This window comes from Ovis canadensis, chromosome 12 (genome assembly GCF_042477335.2).
Source record: "Ovis canadensis isolate MfBH-ARS-UI-01 breed Bighorn chromosome 12, ARS-UI_OviCan_v2, whole genome shotgun sequence".
In the NCBI taxonomy this organism is placed as follows: domain Eukaryota; kingdom Metazoa; phylum Chordata; class Mammalia; order Artiodactyla; family Bovidae; genus Ovis; species Ovis canadensis.
The window spans coordinates 79,366,340-79,393,380 of NC_091256.1; the positions used below are offsets into that span (position 1 = coordinate 79,366,340).

The 27,041-nt window shown below is 42.8% G+C and overlaps 1 protein-coding gene across 3 annotated transcripts in view; it reads right to left on the reverse strand.

Moving 5' to 3' along the window:
* KCNK2 (potassium two pore domain channel subfamily K member 2) overlaps positions 1-27,041 on the reverse strand; it is a 233,126-nt gene that overhangs the window by 114,065 nt on the left and 92,020 nt on the right. Inside the window, exons 1-2 of one of the 3 annotated variants that reach the window (XM_069544948.1) lie at positions 22,720-23,028; positions 18,806-19,116 (exon numbers count right to left, since the gene is read on the reverse strand). In XM_069544948.1, coding sequence (XP_069401049.1) covers positions 18,806-19,116; position 22,720 — 312 coding nt within the window. In that variant the 5' untranslated portion in view covers positions 22,721-23,028. Of the gene's footprint in view, positions 1-18,805; positions 19,117-22,585; positions 23,029-27,041 lie in introns of those variants that run through there. The other 2 variants (XM_069544946.1, XM_069544947.1) reach the window with 2 other exon arrangements.

Genomic DNA, 27,041 nt, shown 5'->3' on the forward strand with positions numbered 1-27,041 from the left:
AGCAACAAGACAAAAAATACACAGGAGGGACTTCATCAAACTAAAAATGTTCTGCACAGCAAAGGAAACAATCAACAGAGTGAAAAGGCAACCTACATAATGGGAGAAAATATCTGCCAACTGTTTATCTGATAAGGGGTAAATGTCCAATATATATAAGGATCTCCTACAACTGAATAGCAAAATAAATAAATAAATTTAAATATTTTAAATAAGCAAAAAACTTGAACATTCACTCACCCAGAAAAGATATGCAAATGGCCAAGAGATAACATGAAAAATGCTCACCATCACTACTCATCATGGAAATTCAAATCAAAACTACAATGAGATATAAGCTCACACCTGTTAGGATGGCCATTATAAAACAAACAAACAAAAAAATAGAACAAAAAATGTGTTGCCAGTAATGTGGAGAAACTGCAACACTTGGGCACTTTTGGTGGGAATGTAAGACAGTGCAGGTGCAGCTACTATAGGAAATAGTATGGATATAGTCCTCAAAAAGTAAAGATTGAACTAGCTTATGATCCAGTTATTCCACCTCTGAATGTTCAACCAAAGCAATACAAAACTGTTTCTCAAAGATGATGCTGGCCATCATAGCATTGTTCACAAGAGTCAAGAGGTGAAGACAATCTAAATGTCAATCAATGGAGGAATGGATAACGGAATAAAGTGGTATACACATACAATGAAATATTATTCAGCCTTCAAAAAGAAAGGCTTTCTTTCACATGCAACAACTTGGATGAAACTTGAGGACATTACACTAAGTTAAATGAACTAGTCACAGGAGGACATATACTTCATGATTCCGTTTACATGTGGTATCTGAAGTAGCCAAACAACAGAAGCATAAAGTAGGATGGTGACGTCAGGGTTTGGGGGAGGGGACAAGTGCAGGTGCTTTTCAATAGATACAGAGCCTCAGTCACATGTGACGCAAGAGTTCAGCGGTCTGCTGAACAACACTGTACTTACAGTTAACAACACTGCACTTCATACCTAAGAATGAGTCAACTAGGCAGATCTCAGGCTATGTGCTTTTTCCACAATCAAGAAATAATAATAAAAGATGAAGTCCCTGAAATAGGAGAATAATCGTAACAGAGTATGATACTTCCATAAAATGGCATACTAAAATGCCATTTAAAAGGATTTCATAAACCTATAGTGAAAGATATACATATAGATTCATGATATATTGTAAAGTGAGACAATAAGGATATAAAAATTACATATTATAAAATACAATTTTAAATCATAGTCTCATTCATTCATTCATTCAGTGTAAGAGGCAGTAAGCAATGGATAGGTGCAAAAAATGAGTCATATCTGTATGAAAATATAAACTATAAACAGAGGGCAAAAGCAAAATATATGGATTATTTATTTCAACAAAATAAAAAATGTTAGTCTATCAGCTCTGATCCTAGAAAGATGCTGATATTTATAAGAGAAAAAGAAGAAGGATAAATTGGGAGGTGGGGGAAGTTTTAGGGAGTTTGAATTCATGGATCCAATATCGTTCTGTTCCTAACTGGTAGCAGGCTCCTAGAAAAATTATTGAACTGTTTTTTTCTTGTTTAGTTCTAAAATGATAGAGTTTGACTAGGCAATGTAGATTCCAAGTTCCAAATTCAACAAGTTTATTCCTTAAAATGTTGTATGCAATTAATTCAAAATACATTATGAAAAAATTTGATGTTTTTTATTAGAAAAATCTGATGTTTTTCAGAGATTCCCTGACTTTCAGATATAAAAGTTACCACTTTTGCTTGTTCTCTGTATTTTGAGACTGAAAGACACACATTGCAGTTTGGTTAATAATGAGATTAATGTTTTGTTTTGTTTTTTTTCTTTTTGCTCAAGGAAGAAGGCTATCTGAAGCAATGTAATCCTGCATAAGGGAAGAATCACAGGGCATAAAACACAGAGACAAACATACAAACATACACACAAGTTCTCTATGGATCAAGAAATAATAAGACTGTGAGGTACTAACAAAAGGAGAATAAAGCAGGAAGTCTTGTCTTTTCAAAAAAATGGGTTTTGCATTATTTTTGCATAATGCATACAGACAGCACCATATGGCTGTCCACGAAAATTATGCCCCAGGAATGATACCAATATTATAAAAAACACTATTCACAATTTTAATTAAACCAATTTATTTAAAACGAGCCTCAAGAAATAGATTCTTCAGGCCTGCTCAAATTAGGAGCCAAATGTCATCATCTGATAAACATCTTCCAGAAATGAAAAATGAAAACTTGTGTGAAGCTTTGGAACTTATTAACCAGAGGAAAAAAATAAAGAACATTGATATTTATCAAGGAAAAAGTAATTATACAATTTTTTATGGTAGCATATAAGCTGTAACATGACCAGAAATATCACCATTGTGGGAAGTTTTAAATAAAAAAAAATTTAAGCAATAAATACACATCTTATATTTTAAAATAGAGATTATGATGTATTTTGATAAAATAAAAACAAAATAAAGGGCTTCTGCCACACAGAGCCCATGCAAATCATCTAGCAATTACTATGCTCATTGAAATGATCTTCTCCCCAACGGATCTTACACACACTATGTTGAATATCTAGTATCAGCTTCAGAACCCTTAGTCATCTGTCCTCCCTTATCTTCCCCAAAAGTACACACATTACGAGGCTCATCACCCTTTAACATGTCTTCCTGAAGGACTTTCTCCTCTCCTACTAGCCCAAACCTCGTTTGTTCCCCCTTACTTAAAATTCTTCACAAAATCAACTTTCATTAAAATTTATCCAACTAATCTTTCAAATTTTATTTGATTAAATCTCCCTAACAAATCACTATATTATTTGCCTAACATTATTATGACATAATTACATTTGTTTCTTTCTTAATTTTTTGTTGATTCCCATTGCACGTAAAACCTATACCATTTACGGGTCGCTAAGAGTTGGACATGACTGAGTGACTTCACTTTCACTTTTCACTTTCATGCATTGGAGAAGGAAATGGCAACCCACTCCAGTGTTCTTGCCTGGAGAATCCCAGGGACGGGGGAGCCTGGTGGGCTGCTGTTTATGGGGTCGCACAGAGCTGGACACGACTGAAGCGACTTAGCAGCAGCAGCAGAAAGCTTTGGCCGGCTTCCCTCAACTCACAAACAATGGCCCACCCACGCCAGTGCTTGCATAGGTCCTAGGACACACCAAGGATGCTCTTCACCTTTGCATTTGCTGCCAACTCCTCCTGGAACACTTCCTCACAAGATCTCTACATGACTGACTCCCTCACTCAAACCTCATCTCATTGGCATCATCTCAGAGAAAACTCATCTAAACACAGCCCTTCTAGAGGAGCCCTTCCCCTATCTCACTGGGTCATTCTTTGGTCTTTAGAATATTTGCACTTCCTGAAATTATCTTGTTCAGCTGCTTCTTTATTTTCAGCCACTTCCCACTAGTGTAGCAGCTTCAAGAGAGCACTCTGTCAGTATAGCTCTATGTTGATGATCCCTCTTGCTTAAAACCACACCTTTTAAAAAACACTGCTGCAAAATGAAAGTGCATTTTAACTACTTCCTTTAGACGGGTAGATCTTTACATCATGTTACTTCAGGTCTCTCTAAGAGCTGGTATGCTGAACATGACTACTACTGTTGCTAAGTCACTTCAGTCGTGTCCGACTTTGTGTGACCCCATAGACGGCAGCTCACCAGGCTTCCCTGTCCCTGGGATTCTCCAGGCAAGAACACTGGAGTGGGTTGCCATTGCCTTCTCCAATGCATGAAAGTGAAAAGTGAAAGTGAAGTTGCTCAGTCGTGTCCGACTCTTCACGACCCCATGGACCACAGCCTACCAGGCTCCTCTGTCCATGGGATTTTTCAGGCAAGAGTACTGGAGTGGGGTGCCATCGCCTTCTCCGTTGAACATGACAGATGAATGCAAAAATGTTTCCGAGTGAGGATTCAGTGGCATCACCAACTCGATGGACATGAGTTTGAGCAAGCTCAGGGAGTTGATGATGGACAGGGAAGCCTGGCGTGCTACAGTCCATGGGGTCGCAAAGAGTCGGACACAGCTGAGCGACTGAACTGAACTGAACTAATGATTCAGAAAGATAGAACTCAGGATGTTCAGTGTGTGTCCAAATGTCAAAAAAAATTCCAATTCACAAAACTATGTTACAAATCAATTCTTTTTCTCCTATATGAGTGATAAGTTGACTAATCAAAATATAATTTTGTCTTATAAAATTTTTTCATAAAACCTGGGAATAAATGTCTCCATTTTTGATATGCTCTTGATTTGTGCATCCACTGGGACAGATGGAGAAGAGCAGCAGCCTGCCTCACCTTCTGAGAAGCAAGGGTAAAACAGATGTTCAGAGAAATTCCTCCCTCACCCAACAAGATCTTCAGAATTGCACCCAGAAACCTTTAAATTTCCTTATGGACCGATATGCAATTAACATTGTAAACTCTGTTTTACCAGAAAACGGCACAATTGCCCGAGCAGGCTCTAAAGTCAAAGCCAAGGAGATTTCTGCCATATTCACCAGCTGCTGCTTTGCTCGAGAAACATCTGGATGCTGCTATGTGAAAATATGCTGCCCACTAAAGAACATAATTTGTATTCATCTCCAGGGCTATTTTAAAGAAAATAAGACTTTCCCTTTATTCCCTCTGAAAATAAAACATAAGAACTCTACCATCTAATAACAATGCTTCTCCTTTCTAACCCATTTGGCCTTGTCTTGCTTGGAAATCTGTTAGTGAATCCTGAGTACACTGTCACCTTATTGGAAACACACACAGAACCACAGACACACGTGACTCTTGGTTAACACAAAACCTCCCTAAGGATGCCCCTTCAAACATGGAGGAGAAGCGAGGCACCTCTGCTCTCAGAACTACACCAAAATATCAAAACAGACACAGGCCAGTGTCTCCTCACCCACGAATCTCAGACTCTGCTTCCTTGGCACCATTAGAGTCCGCTTAGGCTTAATGTACATGGTGTCAAGGAGAGAGGAGCTCCTTTTACCATATCTGTCACTTAAATCAAATGTTTTTAAATCACCCTCTCTATATATACATGAATAACAGTGACAGGAAAGGAGAACTTTTCATTTGCCCAAAAGGAACATGCCCTGTTTTAGCTTATGAGTTCTGATGGCCCCCCATATTCCTCAAAGTGAGTTTTAGCAAAATAACAATAGATGCATAACTGGAGAAAAGAGGTTTTACGATAGCCAAGAAACTATGTGGGGACCCTAAAAAGGGAACATTTAAGAATTAAAAATTCTTTTTACTGAAATGTACATCACTGCAACCAACCTGGTCATGGGACAGTGTCTGCTGTGGTCCTTCACCTTGTCCAAAGTGCTCACATTCGTCACTTTACTTATTGCCCAGAGTTCCCTTCATGTTCACACCACCAGAGAACATAACTTACTTCTACAAGTTTCTGGTAAGTTGCGATTTCTTAGGTACCCCTAAAAAGAAGCTTTTAAACTTGCTTTAAACTTGCTTGTTTAAACATATCTTTAAACTTGCTTGCTGGCTGCTGCTGTTGCTGCTCGGTAACTAAGTCGTGTCCAACTCTTTGTGACCCCGTGGACTATAGCCAGCGAGGCTCCTCTCTCTGTGGGATTTTCCAGGCAAGATTACTAGAGTAGGTTGCCGTTTCCTTTTCCAGGGGATCTTCCCAACCCAGGGGTCAAGCCTGCATTTCCTGTGTCTCCTGCATTAGCAGGTAGATTCTTTGCCTGCTAATCTACCTGAGCCACCTGAGAAGCCATTTTTAAACTTAACATTCTGCAAATATCGGCACTTTCACAAAACATCATTATAGACTGAGGACTAATGGAGCTCTCTCACATATAACAACAAATTCTAAATAAACTGGAGTCTTCTGAGAAAATTTAAAAGCAGAACAGAATGAAAGCACATAGAGTATATTTTTGAACACATATGCAAGATAACTAATCATAGAGGGGAAATAAAGCAGTTGTGCATAGAGAAAGTAGGCTTCACCAATCAAACAGCTATTATAAGGGAGTACATAAGGACATAGAGAGAAACTAATTAGTAAAATGTAAGAAGTCATAAAAAGAAGAGTATGTACTAAAGACTGAGAAACAAACATTATTTGTAAAAATGCATACATTTGGTTACAGATCTAAAAGGAAAGGCTTTAATAGTTTAGAAATGTAGATACAATAAATATATATCTGAAAGGATTAAATCTGTTTGAAGGTATCTGTTCTGCAGTTTTAATTTTACACTAAAAAGGGAAATGTCGAAGTGTGGAAGTACTACTATGATCTTTAGGATTGTGAAATGCCTGATGTTCAATTAAATTTTTAAAATCTCACGTGCCTGGGTAAAGAGGCACACGAATGAGAATTGAAGCTCATCTTTGTCAAGTGAAAACTAATGGACTGGTGAGAAAATAACCTAGGTTACCCTTTTCAAATGGGCTTCCAAGGTGGCTCAGTGGTAAAGAATCAGCCTGCCAATGCAGGAGACACAGATTCGATCCCTGGGTTGGGACGATCCCCTGGAGGAGGAAATGGCAACCCACTTCAGTATTCTTGCCTGGGAAACCCCACGGACAGAGGAGCCTGATGGGCTACAGTCCATGTGGTCACAGATGGACACGACTGAGCAAATGAGCATGCATGCATGTACCCTTTTCAAATAGTGTTTTCAGTAACCTAGAAGAAGCCTCAAGTCACTGCGATTCTTTGCCTGAAGGCATCATTCAACAATGCCAGCATACAAACGCTAGGCATTACTAGACAGGTAACAGAAGTAAAACAGGAGGGGAAAAAAAGGACAGAGAAAGAAACAAAACCGACAGCCACTCTTGTGCTACATTATGATGCCTCCTCTTCTGGAATACTGCCCACAGATTTAATTGACACTTATCAAAATGTTAACTTATCCTTCCAAAAAGGATAAGTAAAATAATCTAGGAGACGCTGTAAGCTAAGGAAAAGATGAAAAATCATTACTACCCGAAAGTCAAAGACCCAAGACACATCGTCAAGAATTATAAAAGCATACAAGCTGAGTGAGAATGAATTTAGATGCGGTAGGGAATGAAAATAAAAAAGACAGTGTCCCTCTCTTTAGAAGGGAATTACATTTCTTTGTTTGCAAAATTCACTAGGCAAATGGCTTAAAACTTAAGGGATGTAATTCTATAAAAGAGCAACTGAAAGGAAAAACTTTATTGAATAGAAAGTAAGACATATCTCAAGAGAAGGTACAGGATGAAATACAGCTAAATTCAAAGAGTTTAGATAAATGAAGCTTATGGATATTAGATCCATGACAGATTTTTATAATGTCAGGATGCACAGGGTAGACATATCCCTTTTAAAGCTGGCTTTATAAAGGGAACCATGGTACTGTTTCTAAATGTTCCTTGGTACCATTGTTAAGAGTAAGAAATCCTAAGCTAGATAAATTACTCTTCTAGATTCAGCCAAGATATTCAAATGTTCATAAAAATAAAAGGCAGGGAAACAGCTGAAAAAGATAGAAAACATCACCTCATTCCCTTACTGAAAAGGATATCATCTAATCTATGTGAATACTTAAAATTAACAAAATAGGAATGAATGGGGCCATGCCTCTGAGTTTAGACCAGAGGCTCCCAGTTTAATGGCTAAAAAGAACCATCGTTCACTTCCTGAGATGAAAACATTTCAGGATATAGCAGTTCTGCTACTCCAAGATCTAGAGAGAGGAGTAGTTCTCTCTTGCAATGCCACAGGCTCTACTCCATATTCTTCAGTACTCCGTACTTGAATCCTTCAGTCAATACTTCAGTTTCCTCTATACATTGCTTATGAAAAGAATGAACCATTTGGACCAAAGGACCAAAAGAGAATTTAAATCCCCCACCACAAGGGACATTGCGGGGGCGGGTAGCACTCTCTATGGGTCTCTATGTCAAAACCCTTCAGATGATATCTAACATGAAGACTTGGAATATTCCTGAATTGACCCCTACACAACGGTGAGCAAAAAATGGAGATGGCAAAATGGCATGCCTATGTGATTCCTTGTGTGTAGTTCTGCATGGACATATGCATATATGTGCATACACACACACACACACACACACACACACACACACACACACCAGTCTATTCCATTTGTATATAATGCCTAAAGAGAGGTCTTGGCCAACTCTGGGGGGAAGGATTTCAGATTGTTACCTTCTTGATATCTACTAGAATCATCTGGATTTTGTACAAGATACTATTGTGAATATTAGAAATCAAGAAAGGGATGCAAGTGCTATAATCCTACAGACAGAATGTTAACTTAGTCTGTTCTTGCAATTATTTCCCTCTGCTTTTCCACTTTTCACTTCTGTCCACCTTCCTCCTTCCAGGTAAGAATTCACCAGCTCTAAATCACCTTCCCTGACTTACCTCACCTGCTCAGGCTTCAGCATGACTTGCGCCCAACCACGTGTTTCTGCATTATATTTTAGCTGCTCATTGTGGCCTTATAATTGTACTCTAGCTTTCCACAAACATACATCTTGCCTTCACACTTACAGACCTGCTGCACCTTCTGCTGCTGATCTAAGTACAGCGTGGAGTGTACAGATGCACTAGCAACTTCAAATGAAGACAGTGTATCCTTGGTGCACAAGTCAGAAATCTGATTTAGTTTGCAGGACTGGATAAAACCAGAGCCCAGGGTGAGAACACACAAGAAAATAATGTTGCTTTCGAAAAGGCTTTTGGAACAATGGAAACGAACTACAGAATCACCAGAAGGACAACTCCGCAATTCTAATGCTGGTTATGCCACTGTCAGCACCTTAAGCCAAAAAAGGCTGAGTAACCTGGAGTTAGACATTCTGTGCCTCAGTTTCCTTATCTACAAAAGGGGATGATGAAGAATAACCTCTCTGCCTCCTGACCAAACAAAATCAAATTACTTCTTTAAAAGATGTATTCTTGAACTAGGGCTTCCAGGTTAGCTCAGCTGGTAAAGAACCCACCTGTAATGCAGGAGACCCCGCTTGGATTCCTGGGTCGGGAAGATCTGGAGAAGGGATAGGCTTCCCACTCCAGTATTTTTGGGCTTCCCTGGTGGCTCAGACAGTAAAGAATCTGCCTGCAATGTGGGAGATCTGGGTTTGATCCCTGGGTTGGGGAGATGCCCTGGAGGAGGGCATGGCAACACACTCTAGTATTCTTGTCTGGAGAATCCCATGGACAGAGGAGCCGGTGGGCTACAGTCCATGGGGTTGCAGAGTCAGACATAACTGAGGGACTAAGCACAGCACAGTCCAACACCCTTGAACTAAATACTTATTGGGTATTTACTATCACTAGATATTATGCTACACACATTCTTGTGTAACCATCTAAGCAAAAGGCCCTGGAGATGGAGTCACAAGGAAGAATCTAATCAAGGTACCATTCTGTCTCTTCCTGAACTACAAGGCACTTAATCTGTCTGTGCCTCAGTTTCCTCATTGTACAAATGTGAACTAAAATATACATGTCAGGGGCTGTGTGAATTAAGTGATATAATATGCCTTAACATGAAAAATAGTATTCAAATATATGACAAAATGAAAATGTAGATATACAACTCTAAGAATTTTACAGCCACCATCATAACTGATCTTGACAGATATATTCTAGTCAAGCTTCACTCTAATACTATTTGAGCTTTACATTTAAGTCATGTTTTTAGTTTAGCCCAAATAAATTGTCAGCCAAAATCTATTTTTAAATGTTTTACAATGTATTTGCAAAAGAATTTCTCATATTCTCCAATAACCATTCCAGCTATCAAATCATGCCATCATTATGTGAAAATATTCCTTTTTAATCATATCAGTTTGGGTCATATTTTATTGATATATAATATTCATATAGTACCTTACTAACCTTTTAACAAATATTAACTACTTAATTTTCATATATCCTTTGGAGATAAAATATTTTCCTGACAACTACTTTTATGCTTTACACAAAACTTAAGTGTAATTAGAACACAGTGAATGAAAATATCTCAGTTGTTACTTAATGTACTTACACATGGAAAAAAAGTTTTCCATTTCAATGCTTTCACTCTGAAAGTCAAGATAGCATTAAAATATAGGGAGAGATGGGAGGCAAACACATCTCACTAAGAAAGTAGCAAATGACAGAATTCCAGGAAATCCCAGGAAAACTGGAAATTGACAAGGTTTTCCTTAAGACTTCTGTATCACCCTTGATACCTTATTCCTTCTTGTAACTGTGAAGACAGTGCTCCTGAGTAATCCTCACCCTTGAAGCCTAGGTTTTTAAATAACTCCTGGATATTCTGGTAAAATAATCCATGCCACTAGAAGGAGAAGGGGATGACAGAGGATGAGATGGTTGTATGACATTATCAACTCAATGGACATGAGTTTGAGCAAACTGGAGATAGTGAAGGACAGGCTGGTGTGTTGTAGTCCATGGGGTCACAAACAGCTGGACATCACTGAATGACTGAACAACGAACAGCAACTAAAAGTTTACACATTATGCTATCTAAAAGTGCCTTCTCCAGAGATTAACCCAAAAGTATTTATGGGATGTTTAAATATTTGGGGGGGGGTATTTTTTTGTGTTAAAATCATGTTCTAAAGTCAAAATTCATCCAAAAGAAAAGACGGCCATTTTAGATGCTTTCTGGACAACATGATATTGTATCCATAAATAAAATGATCAAAGATGAGCATATGTGTGTGTGTATAATATATATCGGGCTTCCCAGGTGGCACAGTGGTAAAGTGGTAAAGATTTCTTCTGCCAATGCAGGAGATGCAAGAGAAGTGGGTTCATCCCCTAAATGGAAGCCAAATATTTTATATACCTGGATGCTTATACAACCCTAACCCTAACCCTAACCCTAACCCTAATTGTATACAGAATGGTGTGAATCATAATACTATATGTAGAACCATGTAGTATCACTCACCACCATATACAATCAGGTCTAAGTGCATTTTTCATACGCCCAACTATCCTATTTGCCATTAAGAGAGCCACAGTTCCAAACATAATTGCTCCCCCATTCAAACATTTTCAGTGGCTCCCATGATTAGAGACCACTTTTTACATGTTTCTTTAAAGGGTCCTTATGCAAGGAAAAATGAAACCTTGGGGGAATGGGGTGATACACGTTGCTAAAATGAGGGAAACATCCTTGAAATCTTAGGTTGTAAATCAATCATTCATGTAAATTTGGGATCTCTTTCTTAGCAACCTCGACATGTTGACGTTCTCCTGGGAGTTTACTATAATCTTTGCTCATCTCAGCCTACACCAATTCCCCAGGTGATTTTACCCAAAGTCTTGACTTCAAATGGTTTTGGCATAAAGATGAGTTCCAAAAGGATATCTTTTTCTTGACCACTCCCCCAAAGGCCAACACATCTCCAGGATCCCACACAACATCAACCCTTGGATGTGCTCACAGGCATCTCAGATTTGACTTGGCTGGGCAAGAATTAGCCTGAGCCATTGGGCTAAAATAACCACACAACACCGTCCCCTGGTAAAGGCATGAGGCACACTGATCAAGACTGCTGTTTTATAACCACGGCCTGAGGCACTTCAGGGAGGTGAGCATCAGCTTGTCGGCATTATTTGCGGATAACAGTGTGACAGATGATTTGCACCTGGTCTCAGAAAGTCTCCTGGAAAGCAGTGCCACCGAGGCTGACGATACGGCAAGAAAACGCCGAAGTGGCCAGCAGGGAACGGGAAACTCCAGTTAAGATGCCGTTTTGGTCTTCCTGGTCTCATGGCGTTGTAAGCACACACGGGGGTTCTAAGAGTATGGCCTGGCATGGACTGTGGGTCTGCAGTACTGAGCCATGTTCCCGCACTGTTACTGGGGGTCCTATGAATCTTCTTTGGCACGAGTGGTAAAGAACCATCTACCAATGCAAGAGACATAAGAGTGGTGGGTTCAATCCCTGGCTTGGGAAGATCCCCTAGAGGAGGGCATGGCAACGCACTCCAGTATTCTTGCCTGGAGAATCCCATAGACAGAGGAGCCTGGTGGGCCACAGCCCACAGGGTTGCCAAGTGTCAGACATGACAGAAGTGACTTAGCGTGCACACACGCACAGCTCTTCTTCAGTAACCAAAGTCTGTCTAATGGACACTATCAGAGCCCAAAACTAAGCTCCCCCAGCACTCTTCCTCATCTCAGAAAAATGAAAACTGCCTTCTCTTAGTTCCTCAGGACAAAAATATTGGGGTTATCTTCAACGCTTCACCTTTGCCCTGCCCATCTTGTCCATGAGTAAGTCTCACTGGTTAGCCTTGCAAACCATATCTAGAATCTAACCATATCTTACAGCCTTTACCACAACTGCCATGTTTCCAGCTCCCCTTATCCCTGATCCATCACTAGGATTACCGCAGGAGCCTCAGAACTGCTTTCTCAGTTTCTGCCCGTCGCCTCCTGCAGTCTATCTTCAAGTCGGCAGCCAGAGGGATCCTGGTGAAACACACGCGAGAGGACACTCATCTGTACCAAAAAAGCCAAACTCCTGATTATCACTTACAAGGCCCTACAGGACTTGGCCATCATTACCGGCCTGACATCCCTCTCTACCATGCCCTCCCAGCATCCCAGCTGCTCCTCTGCACGCAAGGGACGCTCTCATCTCTGGGATACGCTGAGCCCTCTGCTGAGTGTTATTCCCCAGATGGCCCCTGAGTTAATTCCCTCATTAAAAGTCACATTATCCATGAAGCTTCTTCAGTGACCTTATCTAACATTCATCACCAGGACCATCCAACATTTCCTATCCCTCTTCACTTTTATGTTTTTCTCTTGAGACTTATCACTCCCTAATAAACTGTCTTCCCTTAGGAGAATGCAAGCTCACCCAGAGCAAGAATTTTCACGTTTTATTCTCTACTGTGTTTCAGTGCCTGGGACAATGCACATAGCAGGAATTTAATAAATACTTGTGAACTAATAATGATAGTAGAATTAATATAAAGCAAAGTTTTTCTTTTTTTTAAGTCTAGTCTGTTGGCATTCTAAGGCAGGTAGCTCCAGGCATCCCCTGGTACCCAGCCAATGCCCTCAGTGGCACTCCTCCTCCAGAAGGAGGGGACCAGGCCTAGGATAAAGCCCACCTCCTTCATATGCAACGAGAGGCCTTGCTCTGCTCTGCCAGAGTTGCTCATAATGCCGCCCCTCACACCCGGACAATCCAGTTACACCATGCCTTCTGCTTCAAACATCTGCTGATTCCCAGGTTTCCTCCAGAGAGCTCTGATTCCACAATGAAAATCCAGTTTCCCTTTCACTATTTCTGTGTCTTCTCCACTCTCACTGGGTGGTTAATGTCTTCCTCAGCAGCTCAGCTCCAATCTGTAAGTACTTATCTCATGATTAAGTTCATAACAGTCTCTTCCATTGACTGGAGGAGAGAGGATCTTAAGAGAAGCCAAGTTATTTCCATCACTTTACTTGGCTCAATATCCAGCACAAAGGTCAACACAGTGGAAGTGCTCAATAAACACCACTGAATGAATCCATAAGAACAAAACTGAAAGGAGGGAACCATGCAGAGAATATAATACCCTCAACAGGAAAACTCCAAGACCTAGATCTGAGGCTACTACATGACCTACCACATGTTAAATGTGTCCGTTTCTTCACCCAAAGAGCAGACAGAATGAATACCTTCCCAACCTACCTCACAGAGGGTAGAGCTCAAATGGTAAAACAAGAGTCAAATATCCCATGAAATACTTTTTATCAATGTAAAGATCAAAAAATTTTGTTCTTTTTTTAAATCTCATAATTGATTCAGCAAACATGGAAATAACTAGATCAAAACCAGGTACATCTAATTTAAGAGTTTTCAGTAGTCACATATGGATGTGAGAGCTGGACAATAAAGGCTGTTGCTGCTAAGTCACTTCAGTCGTGTTCGACTCTGTGCGACCCCATAGATGGCAGCCCACTAGGTTCCACCATCCCTGGGATTCTCCAGGCAAGAACACTGGAGTGGGCTGCCATTTCCTTCTCCAATGCATGAAAGTGAAAAGTGAAAGTGAAGTTGCTCAGCTGTGTCTGACCCTTGGTAACCCCATGGACTGGCTCCTCCATCCATGGGATTCCAGGCTCCTCCATCCATGGGATTTTCCAGGCAAGAGCACTGGAGTGGGGTGCCATTGCCTTCTCCGGCTAAGTGCTGCAAAATTGATGCTTTCGAACTGTGGTGCTGGAGCTGACTCTTGAAAGTCTCTTGAACAGCAAGGAGATCAAACCTGAATACTCTTTGGAAGGGCTGATGCTAAAGCTGAAGCTGTAATATTCTGGCCACCTGATGCAAATACCTGACTCATTGCAAAAGACTCTGATGCTGGGAAAGAGTGAAGGCAGATAGAGAAGAGGGCAACAGAGGATGAGATGGTTGGATGGCATCACCAGTTCAATGGACGTGAACCTGGGCAAACTCCAGGAGATGGTGAGGAACAGGCATGCCTGGCGTGCTGTAGTCCATGGGATCGAGCAGAGTTGGACACAACTTGGCAACTGAACAACAACAACCTGTAACTCAGACGGTAAAGAATCTGCCTGCCATGCAGGAGACCCAGGTTTGATCCCTGGGTCAGGAGGATCTCCAGGAGAAGAGAATGACAACCTACTCCAGGATTCTTGCCTGAAGAATTTCATGGACAGGTAAGCCTGGTGGGCTACAGTCCATGGGGTCCCAAAGAGTAGGACTAAGTAACTAACACTTTTACTTTTTTTCACATATCTAATATAACTATGCCTCTACTGGCTTACAACAACATTCAAACAGTGTTGTCCAAAAAGAATGTTAAAATACAGGTTATATATTCTCTATGTATATGGAGAGAAAGCTATGTTATAGAATATAAATCACTGCATACAGAGGACTATAATTTGATATTCATTACACTTTACTAAATAAAATGATATAGAACTTTGCAGCAAACTTTAATTCTTATTACCTGTTTTAAGAGGCAGTAAATTCAAGAGCTAAAAGCATAGGCTCTGGAGTCTATCCATTTAGCTTTGACTAACAGTACAGTCTAACTTTTAGAAAATTAGCTCCTTCTGATTCAGTTTCACATAAGTTAAATATACATAATAAAGCACATTCCTCATAGAGTTGTTTAAGAGAATTAAAGGAGATAACACATATAAAGAGTTAGAACATTGCCTTGCACATAGAAATTACTCATTAAATTTTGGCTATTATTAATGTATTCATGACTCTTGAAATTTAAAGATGTTTCCATATATTTTTCTATACTGATATCAAACTAACAAATGTAAAGAAAGTTGAAAAATCAAAGTTTTCAAAGTATTTCATCCCAGAATAGATCTCTTTGTCTTGATATCTCTGCCGCCACCTCAATCTTGCCTTAGAGGGCCTGTGCCAAAAACAGCACTTAGATGGAACACACATGTTGGGAATCAAAAGAGAAGAGGAAGTCGCTCTCATGTGCCTTAAGGCGGCATCCCCCATCTCCCCTTCCCCCCTGCCCCCAAGCCTAGGCTACCCTGTGACACAACCGCAGCGTGGAATGAGGTTGCAATCGCCCACTCAGAGGTGTAATTAATAGAAAAAAAAAAAAAAAGCAGAGACATCACTTTGCTGACAAAGGTCCATTTGGTCAAAGATATGGTTTTTCCAGTAGTCATGTATGGATATGAGTGTTGGACCATAAAGAAGGCTGAGCCCCAAAGAAATGATGCTTCTGAACTGTGGTGTTGGAGAAGACTCTTGAGAGTCCCTTGGACTGCACGGAAATCCAACCAGTCAATCCTAAAGGAAATCAATCCTGAATATTCATTGGAAGGATTGATGCTGAAGCTGAAGTTCCAATACTTTGCCACTTGAGGCAGAGCCGACTCATTGCAAAAGACCCTGATGCTGGGAAAGACTGGGGGCAGGAGCAGAAGTGGGTGATAGGGGATGAGATGGTTGGATGGCATCACTGACTGAATGGACATGGGTTTGAGCAAACTCCAGGAAATAGTGAAGGTCAGGGAAGCCTGGCGTGCTGCAGTTCATGGGGTCACAAAGAGTCAGACATGACTTAGCGACTGAACAATAACGAGAAAGATTAGGTTAACTGTAGGTAACCTAAGGTTAACTGATGTTGGTCTTACTGTCTTACTATCCACTTCCTCCTCCTTTCCCACTCATTACAAAAAGAATCCAGAATTCCTTCCCTATCAGCACAAGGCCTGAACTTCTATCACCTGTCTCACCCTCAGCTCTGAAAGCCATGGAAGAGTGCAAACGCCTAGGAATAAAACCAGATCTGAAGATCTGAACTTTGATCCTAATGATACTGTCCGGAGTAAGTCAATGGGGCTTTCTGTGTCTTAGTTTTCTAATCCTTAGAGCTGCAATATGACTGCTTAACATGACTACTCATGAGGCTTTAAGGCAGGAGTTAAAAGGAAAATAAACATGGGGAAAACACTTGGAAATTTATGAGAATCACACAAATGAAATGTAATTCTAATATACGATTCCTGGCTCATTCGCTTTCCTCCCTATTTAGACACTGATCTTGACCCTTGGAGCCATGCCATTACAAAGATTTCTCTGATAAGAAGAAGTTATATTCAAAGAGAGAAAAATAATTTATTTAAACCACAGGGTTAGAAAGGTGATGGATATGACTATAAATAACATGCAACCTCTGCATTTAAAAGTACTGAATAAGCACCAAAATCCTTAAGATTTTTTGAGAAGCAAAAATACTCAATCAGCAGTGAATATCAATAAGGCTAAAATGGATTGCCTGTGGATAGCAGAAAGAAATAAAAATTAGGTCATATACTGAGCTCCATTTGTGTTTATTCCAAAAAAAAAATGTAACATTTTCTTTCTCTGCCAAAGGCAAACAATCTCTCTGGACAAGGTAAGAATGCAACTACCTGAAACAGATGCTTCCACCCAATTAAAAGATAAGCAGGGAAGGGAAAATAACGACAACAGCAAACAAGCCTAACACTTCTTGAGCACCTCAATGCCTTACATGGATTATCTCATTACTCCTCACAGCAACCTGTTTGATAGTTTTTCTTCCTTCATTCTAGATAGATTAAGAATTAGAGAGGAAAATTACTTGTTCAAGATAACACCTCTAGTAAAGTACTCAAATGGAGTTTGAAACATCTTATCCAATCCCAAAGTTTAGATTTTTACCACAACTTCATGTTCCCTCTGCCAAAATAACCAGCAGCTCTTCTAAAACTCAAGGGAAGTGGGGATTCTTCAAAGATTTTTAGTACCACTACGGATGACATGCACAAATCAAGAGTGAAGTGGAAATGATCTTACGCAGGAATAGGAAATGGGATGGTTGAATCAATATTCTCTGGCAGGTCCATTGTCAATACTGAAAATGGTGCCATCATCTACAAACAGTAGGGAATTCAGTATCTAGTGGCTAAAGAACCTTTCCAAAATTTAAGTCCAATAGGTGAGATGCAGAAGTGCTGAATGTGGTAGATGAGAAAAAGAGCATACTAGCTTTCATAGCTTTTAACAAAACTTGAATGAGAACTTGTGTGTGTGTTCTATAAATAGGGTGATAAAAGACAGAAGTAACATTTGGGGATCCATGGCAAGAGGGAATATGAGAAGAAAGGCCATAGAGCAAGAAACTGGATAAAAAATCACTAATAATTTCTTCCCTCAATTGGCTATCCCAGCTCACTCAAATGATGCAAAAAACCAAGCATAACATGAGGAAGAAACTGCTCAGTTGATGACTCACAGATGGTTTTCAATCTCATTTGACTTAAAACTGGTAAGAAAAATAGGCTCCATAGAAAAATGAATATATATATATCGTTAAAATGTGTTCAACTATCAGTCAGATCTCCCCTTGAAATAAAATTCTAGGGTTTTCATCTTGACCAAGATTCTTGGTTGGAGCAATGTATTCTTTTAAACAAAAGAAATCTACAACAAAACTATAGCCATCTCCAAGGAGTCTAACTGAAATTTTTACATCATTTTGGGATTAACATTTTTTTGAAAAAAAAAAAAAAAAGTTTTTCCATAAGGATACTACTCTGCCATTATAGAGTAAATTAAAACTAAATTACTTTTTATTCAAAAACTCCATTTTTCTGTGTTAGTAGTAAACTGCTTTTAATTGGGGTTTAGAGAAGCAATGATTAATCACTTCTGCCCAGACACCTAAAAAAGCCAGTTACTGGAGTTATACTTTGGTGAGATTAAAGAAGTGAGCTACAGCTTGTTGACCATGAGGGGTGCCCACCTGAAGCGGGTCGCACCACAAACCCATCTTTTCTTTCCTACGACGGCCAGCGCCACAATTACTGCCATTTTCCCGCCTCGTGTTTTCCCTTCATTCGTCAAAGCCAAGTTTCTCAGCCAGCAAGGGGCCTCTCACCTTAAGGGCCTCCAGCAGGGTGACCCACGTGCACGGGCATTCACTGGCAGTTCCAAGACAAGGCAAACGGAAAGAAGGGAGGTGACAACAGGAAAGAAGCAGAGAAACACAAGGGCAGGAGGGGATGAGAAGGAGCAGCAAGACGGAGAAATAAAGGGGAAGCAGGAGAAGAGAGAGACAGCACGATACCAAGAAAAAGAAACGGTGGCCAAAGAGGCCCAGGCTAAGGAGAAAAGGGAAGAGGACCCCACAGGCAGATGCTGAGTTACTGCCTCTTCTTACTTGTCTTCCCCGCACGGAAAACAGAGTAACAACTCCTGGGTGCCTCACCTGGATGAGTTCGTCCAGCTCGGTTGAATTGACACAGGCGTGTTGGGAAATAAACGTCTGCTTCTGGATCACGATGGTGGTCCGCTGGGAAATCTCGTGAGGCTGCTCCAAGGCTTTGAACACGGTGGCTCCGATGATGAGATAGAGGACGACCACCAGGAAAATCGTGGAGACCGTCTTCCATTTCATAACATTGATGGTCGTGTCACTCTCCACCCGGGAAGCAAGCACGGTGGGTTTGGTGGAGAAGGAGAGCCTGGGTTTGGAGTTCTGAGCAGCAGACTTAGGATCCAGCAAATCAGGGGCCGCCACTGCCAACAACAGAGAAGGGAGGTTAGAGGGGTCAGCAAAAGTGGTCTGGACTCCGCCTGCTATCCTGGTGAGAGCTCCAGAGCCTAAACCAGAAGTGTGCCCATGAGGTCGCATCCAGGACCGTATATGAGGTTCAGGGAGAAGGGGGTGGGTCTCAGCTCTCTGCTGCTATTGGGGTTTCCAATGGGAGGAGGAAAAAACCAGGAGGTGGACCAAGAATCTTAAAAAAAATGAATAAAAGAATGCCTGCGGTCTTCCTAATTAATTTAACAATGTATACCTGTCCAATGTGCTAGTGAACACATTTGCAGAACTCCTAAGAGTTGGTGGTACTAAAACTAGCTATCTAAATGCTCATAAAGAAGGCTAAGGTATTATTCCTATTCTCAAGAACACTCTATATCACAAGCAAATTATCTAAAAATTCGTTACAATAAAGGGACTGTATTATAAGTGAATTTGCACTCCAGACATTGTTGCTCAAAGTAAAACATTAGTAATTATCTGGTAAAACCTGATGGCAAATAAACCACTCAATAGCTCTATCATTTATTTTTGCCCGTGTCCAAAGTGGGCTCATGATTAAGTATTCTCTGTATTTTGTTATTCAATCTCTGATATCTTGAAAAAAGAAAAACAAAAGTATTGTCACCCATTCTGGCTCAATCACAGGTGCAGCCAAGAGATGACATGTTCTTTCCATTTCAACAATGAACATTATCAAGAAAAAAAAAATTAAAACCTTGTCTCACACCTTAGACCTACAGGCTCTGTACAAAGCTAATTGCTCCATTACAGTGGATTTATGTTTCTCTTACAAATTCCCATATACTCTGGGGTGACTCTAAATCCATTTATTATTTATCTCAGCTGTTCCAAAATATCATTAATGGATTTATTTTTAGAAAATTCAAGAGATACTAGACTTCCACTTGCTAAAGGGAAAATAAGCCATTTACTACAGAGTATTTGATTGGAAAGGCAACACTGAACCAAAAGGGGTAATAGAATGGCTGTAAGATGGGACACTTCAAAATATCATTAACTCGGACGGAATAATTGATTTACCATCCATAATTCTTACAAATATAAGTAAAATTACTTTGTTGTTGTTGTTGTTATTTAGTTGCTAAGTCATGTCTGACTTTTTTCAACTCCATGGCCGGTCAGGTCTCTCTGTCCATGGGATTTCCCAGGCAAGAATACTGGAATTTCCTTCTCCAGAGGATCTTCCCAACCCCAGGGATTGAATCCACGTCTCTTGCGTTGGCAGGTGGATTCTTTACTGCTGAGCCATAAGGGAAGCCCAAAATTACTTTGGTATTTAATAAAATTATAACCTAATCTGAATAACCGGAGAAGGCGATGGCACCCCACTCCAGTACTCTTGCCTGGAAAATCCAATGGATGGAGGAACCTAGTAGGCTGCAGTCCATGGGGTCTCGAAGAGTCGGACACAACTGAGGGACTTCACTTTCACTTTTCACTTTCATGCATTGGAGAAGGCAATGGCAACCCACTCCAGTGTTCTTGCCTGGAGAATCCCAGGGACAGAGGAGCCTAGTGGGCTGCAATCTACGGGGTCGCACAGAGTCGGACACGACTGAAGCGACTTAGCAGCAGCAGCAATCTGAATAACACTTTTTAGGTAAGTACATAAGAAATACCTATGCAATTGCACCCAAACATCATACAGGTAGCTGAAATTACTTGAAAATAAGAAGGGAATAAGGAGTGTCAATTTTCACATGACTACATACTCTGCCCTCTTGTCTACCACTGTGAGTTAAATGTAGGACCGCCACAGTTGGGGTTCATAAAATAAATCATCTGTGCCCATCTGAAAGAAGCTTTGCAAACAAAGCCATGTGAAGCACCAGAGCTAAGTAAGGAGTGTTGTGTAATGATGGCAGGTAACAAAGCGCTCCTCAATCAGCATAACTCTGAATGATTCGGACTTTGAAGGGAAGTCAGGGCCCTGACGAAGTAACTGTAGCCTGGGCTCCAAGTGGGGATTCCACATAAGTACAGGTCATTTCAGCAGATTCAAATGGTTCAACTTGCTATGCACAGATATGTACACATTTCCCTCCTGATACTGTCACCTGCTTCAAATAAAACCACAAATTAGCAGACACCTTTTAACATGTGATATTCATAAAGGAAACTTCATCTCAAATAAGCATTGGATATGTGTTTCATGACTACAGGCCAGGGGGTCTGGACTGTAGACCACAGAGTCCCACACGACTGATCAACTAAGCATGGCACAGCATGTGTTCAAGGCTTTGATTTTTTGAAACATTTTAATAGAAATGTTGATAACAGCTGAAATTACTGTCATCTGCTGTCTAGCCACCTCACCCCACCTCCAAGCTGCTTAGTGAGTCTCAGTGAAAAATAAAGGTCATCATCTAAAATTAAGCCATCTTTGGAACAAAAATAACAGAAAATCACTCAGAAACTCCACATTATCTCTCTGAAGGAAGCTGTCCAAGCCTTTCCTCCCCAGTTCTCTGTGCTCTCTTCTCATCTTTCTGATTTTTCCCATCACTGATTTCTTGTCTGCAGCACTGGAAAACACCAAGACCATTTACCTTGATGCTTCCAAATCCCAATCCTAAATTGCAATGCCAAACTAAGATATTATATGATTAGGGGGAAAAGGAAGAGATTTTTTTTTTAAGACTGTGTGTGTACTGTGTGTATTATTAAGCTAAAACATTTCCTGGTGTATTTTAATTCTTTTAAGTTATTGCTTTTTCTTTTTAATTAGTAGAAGTATATATAATGCACATTTGGCAGACAGAATGGGCAGAACCTGGTGAAACACCAAAATAAAAAACAACAGTCTTTCCGCACGAATATGGGGAACCCTCTGGGTTTCCATCTCCATGTCGTTTGATGTATGATCATGAAGAGAAGCTCCTTAGAATAAGGAATCAAAGATTCACCCCTTCCACACACTCTGGGCACCATCACGCCCTCCCTTCTCTGCCTGCAGCACCTCACAGCCTCCGCTTAATCCTAGCCTCTCATCCGCACCCACGTCTGTCTTCGTTCCCGGCCACAACTGACGACTCAATTCCAGGAGAAAAGGGCTTTTTTTCAGCACCACTGCCTATGCCACCGCGCTGCGGGCAACAAGTGTGACCAGGGTCACCCGTCGGGCGACTCCCAAGAGCTGACCCTCCTCCTTCGGAAACTCCCCTAAGTGTCCCAAACCTACACCCAAGACAGATGCAAAACGCCCAGGCACCCGCGGGAGAGTGGGGAGAAGCAGCCAGGAGTGGATCCGGGGATAGCTTTACCTCCAACCCCAGATTGGGATCCAGCACCTTGGACGGGAAACGAAAGGTGGAAAACGTCCGCGTGCTGCCAGCGGGGCTTTTACAACCCTCCCGGGACTGGCTGGGACGGAAAACGCGCGGCGGGAGATGGGGAGGGGGGGTACCCCGGGGGTCTCACCTCCTGCTCTATAGCCGGCTCTCTCCCGCGAGGCGCTGGGAAGCATGAGGCATGCAGCATTCACAATTTTTTTTGTTTGTTTTTGGAAAAAGACGGACTTGAAGCTTTTACAAACAACACGCCATTGTACTCACTTATTCAGAGACGGGCTGCGCGCTCCGAGCTGCACAGGCAGGCATTTTTTTTCCCCCTGCTTTGTTTTACAAGGTGGGGAGAGCCAGGGCTGGACGCGGGGAGGGAGGAGGGGAGCGTGAGAAGACACGGAATCGCGGGAAGGAGGGGACACCCGCGGGCCGGGCAGAGGGCGAGGCCGAGGCCAAGTTGGGCTGGGGCGCCGCCGCCCCCGCGCGCGCCTGCGGCCGGGCCCGGGTCACCCGGAGAGCGCGGGCGACCCGGGTCCCGCGCCGGCCCGCAGCCGCCGCCGCCGCCGCGCGCTCCGCCCCGGGCTGCGCGCTGGCCCGGCCCCGGCGCGGCGCGGCGCGGGGGCGGTGGGTGCAGCCCGAGCGGCCGTGCGCCCCGGCGTCTTTGTGCGCGAGCCTCGCTCAGCCCCTCTTCGCATGTCTTTGTGCGTCTCCCCGGCAGAGCCCTCGGCGCCCCGGGGGCGAAGGTGGGGATGGCACGGTCTGGGCGCGCCGGGCGCCCTCCAGCTCGCAGCTCGGCCGGCCGCCGCCGCTCTCCCTTCCAGGCTCGCTCCTTTCCCTCCTTTCGGAACTCCCTCCCCCTGGGCTCCCCGCCCCCCCTTCCCCGTCCGTCTCACCGCCTGGGCTCGCCTCCCCGCCAGCCCTGCGAACCCAACCCTCGCCTCGTCTCCCCTGGCTCTTCCGAGGCCCCCCTCAATCCGCGTCCCTGCCTGCGGGCCCAGCCCTTGGGTTCACCTGCTGCCTCTTCTCCTCTCAGACCGGTCCGCTAACCCTGCCCCCTCTCTCTACATCCTCACTCACGCTCTCGGGTACACCCGGCTCCAACCTGTCTCCTTCCAGGTCGGGTTGCAAGGTGTGGGACCGAGCTTTAGGGAGCGGGGTCCTGGGCTCCAGCACGTGGGCATCCTCTCCTCCCTCCCCCACCAGGGCTGTACAGAAACGTACCCCCTGAGATCCCTGGAGTGGGGGCAGTAATAAGGATGCTGATTTCTTCCAGCCCGCGCCTGGGGAAGGTTTATCAAGCCCCAGCGACCTCCACCCCCCATCTTCCAGGGTGCTGGACCTGGGCGACTAGCTTTTGTCAGCACAACGTTGATCGAATCGGGGAGGGCACCGGGAGCCAGGGTGAACACATTTAGGGATGCAAAGGAAATGAAAGAAAAATCCATTTGGTTCTCAGGGCAAGACCTCTTTGGCCGGGCACAGAGGTTGCGAATGTGGTCGGTGGGGACCCCTGGACCTCAGTCTGAACTCGGTGCTCTGCGCGCACCTCCGCACCCGGATCCTAGCTTGTCAGGAACCTAGACGTCTCCCAGACTGGCAGACCGCCACGCTGGGACCGCTGGACTCCCGGCGATCGGGGAGCGGGGGAAGGGGGGAGGGGGCGGGAACCGAACCCGCCGGAGAGCGGGCAGAAAGTGGGCAGAAGCCCGGCTGCAGCTATGATGGACAAGTCTCGCCGCACACAGGCTGTAACGGAACTTCAGCCGGTTTGTAAACTCTATCCTCCTTCCCACTTGCGCAGCGGGAATCCCCTGCTGACCTCCGCCCTCCCACCTCCAGCGCTGTGAGAGAGTTTATGTTCCAGAACCGCTGCTCGGTCAGATTGGAGCATTTCCCCAGGGACCAGGAGAATTTCCTCGCGTAAAGCTATAGACGTGAAGGAGGGAGGTAAAGTGGAAAGGCTCTGGATTGTAAAAAGAACGCTGTATGCGAGGCTGTGGCCATCAATGATTTGAAATGCCAAATTACTTTTTAAATTCCAGAATAGACTCAGCTGGCTGTCTCCTTCTTTCTCCTATTAAAAATATTTCCCTTATTAGGAATTCCTTCCTGGTGGAATTGAAACGGTGTTCTTGACTTCTGCTCTCAATAATAAAATAATCGGATGTCCTTTGTAAATTGTGAATCTGATCCTCTCACTCGCCGACGTAAAACCCTTTCATGTAAGGCGCTTCCTGGTCTGGCTGCTTTTTCTCATTCCTGGCTTCTGTACATATTGTCAGCTTGCGTCACACACCTTCCCCAGTTCTCTTCCCAACTTTACATGACTAAGATCCTGCATCAGTATGGTTCTCCAGAGAAACAGAACAAATAAGATGTGTGTGTGTGTGTGTGTGTGTGTGTGTGTGAATTTTATTTTGGCTCACACAACTATGGGGGCTGCCAGGTCCATCTGAAATCTCTAGGATAATTCTGGAAAATCAGGCAAGAGTTAATGCTTTGGTCTTGAATTTCCTTTTTTTCTGGAAAACCTTATTTGTGCCCTACCCACATCATCAAGGGTAATCTTTCCTTAAAGTCTACTGATTGTAGATGTTAACCATATCTACAACATACCTCCACAGCACCACCTAGGCAAGTATTTGATGAAATAGCTGGGTGATCTAGCCTAGCCAGGGGCTTCCCTGGTGGCTCAGACTGTAAAGAATTCACCTGCAATGCAGGACACCCAGGTTCTATCCCTGGGTGGGAAAGATACCCCGTAGGAGGAAATGGCACCTCGCTCCAGTGTTGTTGCCTGGAGAATCCCATGGGCAGAGAAGCCTAGCAGTCCATGAGGTCCCAAGAGGCAGACATGATTTAGCGGCTAAACCACCACCACCATAGCCTAGCCAAGGTGACCCATGAAACTAACCATCGTAGGTCTTACTCTCCAGATCCCCCAGCTGTTGAAGTTTCTCCTGAACCCTAGTCTGGCGTCACACTTATACTTCTGTGTGTGCACCTCTCACGTTGTGCTGTGCTCCTTTAACCAGACTGTAAACTCAGTTCAGTAAGCTCAGTTCCTTAATCAGACTGTAAGCTCAGTTCAGTAAGCTCAGTTCCTTAATCAGACCGTAAGCTCAGTTGAATACTCATTGGAAGGACTGGTGCTGAAACTCCAATACATTGGCCACCTGATGCGAAGAACTGACTTATTGGAAAAGACCCTGATGCTGGGAAAGATTGAAGGCAGGAGGAGAAGGGGACCACAGAGGATGAGATGGTTGGCTGGCATCACTGACTCAATGGACATGAGTTTGAGCAAGCTCCGGGAGTTGGTGATGGACGGGGAAGCCTGGCATGCTGCAGCCCATGTAGTTACAAAGAGTCGGACACGGCTAGGTGACTGAACTGACTACAGTTCAGTTAGGATATAAACCATGGCTCTATGTTCCCCATAGTATCAACAGTAACCAGTGACTACAGATAAATAGGTGTTTGATAAACATATGAATGAAACTGTGATTGCAGACATCATTTACCTCACCTCCTTCTAGGCTTTTGGAACTAGGTAGCTTACATTTATAGAAAACGAAATGAATTCACTTCAGAATCAGTTTCTACCGTATTATAGGCTTCTTGTTCTCCTAGTAAAATGACCCTAAACATTTTACATATCCCTTTTTTTTATTAATTTTCCCCTTTTAATTAACAACTTGATGGTTCTTTTCTGTTGCATTTGGGTCTTTTGCAAATTTAGCCACCCCTTGCCAAGCACTAGTCCTCTGTCCAGTTGGCTAATGCTTGCTAAAGTGGGAGATTAACTCATAGTTTAAATCTGCCTGTGGGGACTTCACTGGTGGTCCAGTGGTGAAGAACCACCTTGCAATGCAAGAGAAGCAGTTCAATCCCTGGTGAGTTAACTAAGATCCCACATGCCGTGGAGCAGCTAAGCCCATGTACTGCACAGCGGCTACTGAGCCCATGCACTCTGGGGTCTGTGGACTACAGCCAGAGAGTCCGTGCGCCGTAACAAAAGGCTGAGTAATGTAGTGAAGACCCCGCGGCCTGCAACTAAGACCAGATGATGCCAAATAAGTAAGTAAATAAATATTTTAAATAATAAAAATAAATAAATGTGCCTATGTAGTGCCTCCCTTACTCATGGGATGTAAGACACCACCAGTCCCAAATGTTGATTGGCCATTTTCCCTTCTCTCAAGTCAGGTGCTGCAGTGGTCTTTCAGGTCCCCTTTGCATATCCTCATATCACACACACACACACACACACACACTCACTTACACACACACACACAGAGACACTTACACACAGACACACACACACGTACATATAGGGCCGGGGGTAGGGGGCCACAGATTTAACTTACAGAGACATTAAATTAAAATTTTAAAAACAAACAAAATTTAAAACTTTGACATTAGTAGGAATCATTCCAACAAGCTAGCCTCACCTCACAACTAATTCAAAAGAACCAAGAAACTAGTCTCCACACTGACTCTAGCCCCATACAGTCCCTCAGTTAAAGCCTCCTACTCCTTTAAGAGCCTTCTTGTGCTTACTCACCATGTTTGAGATAAAAGGGAAAAAG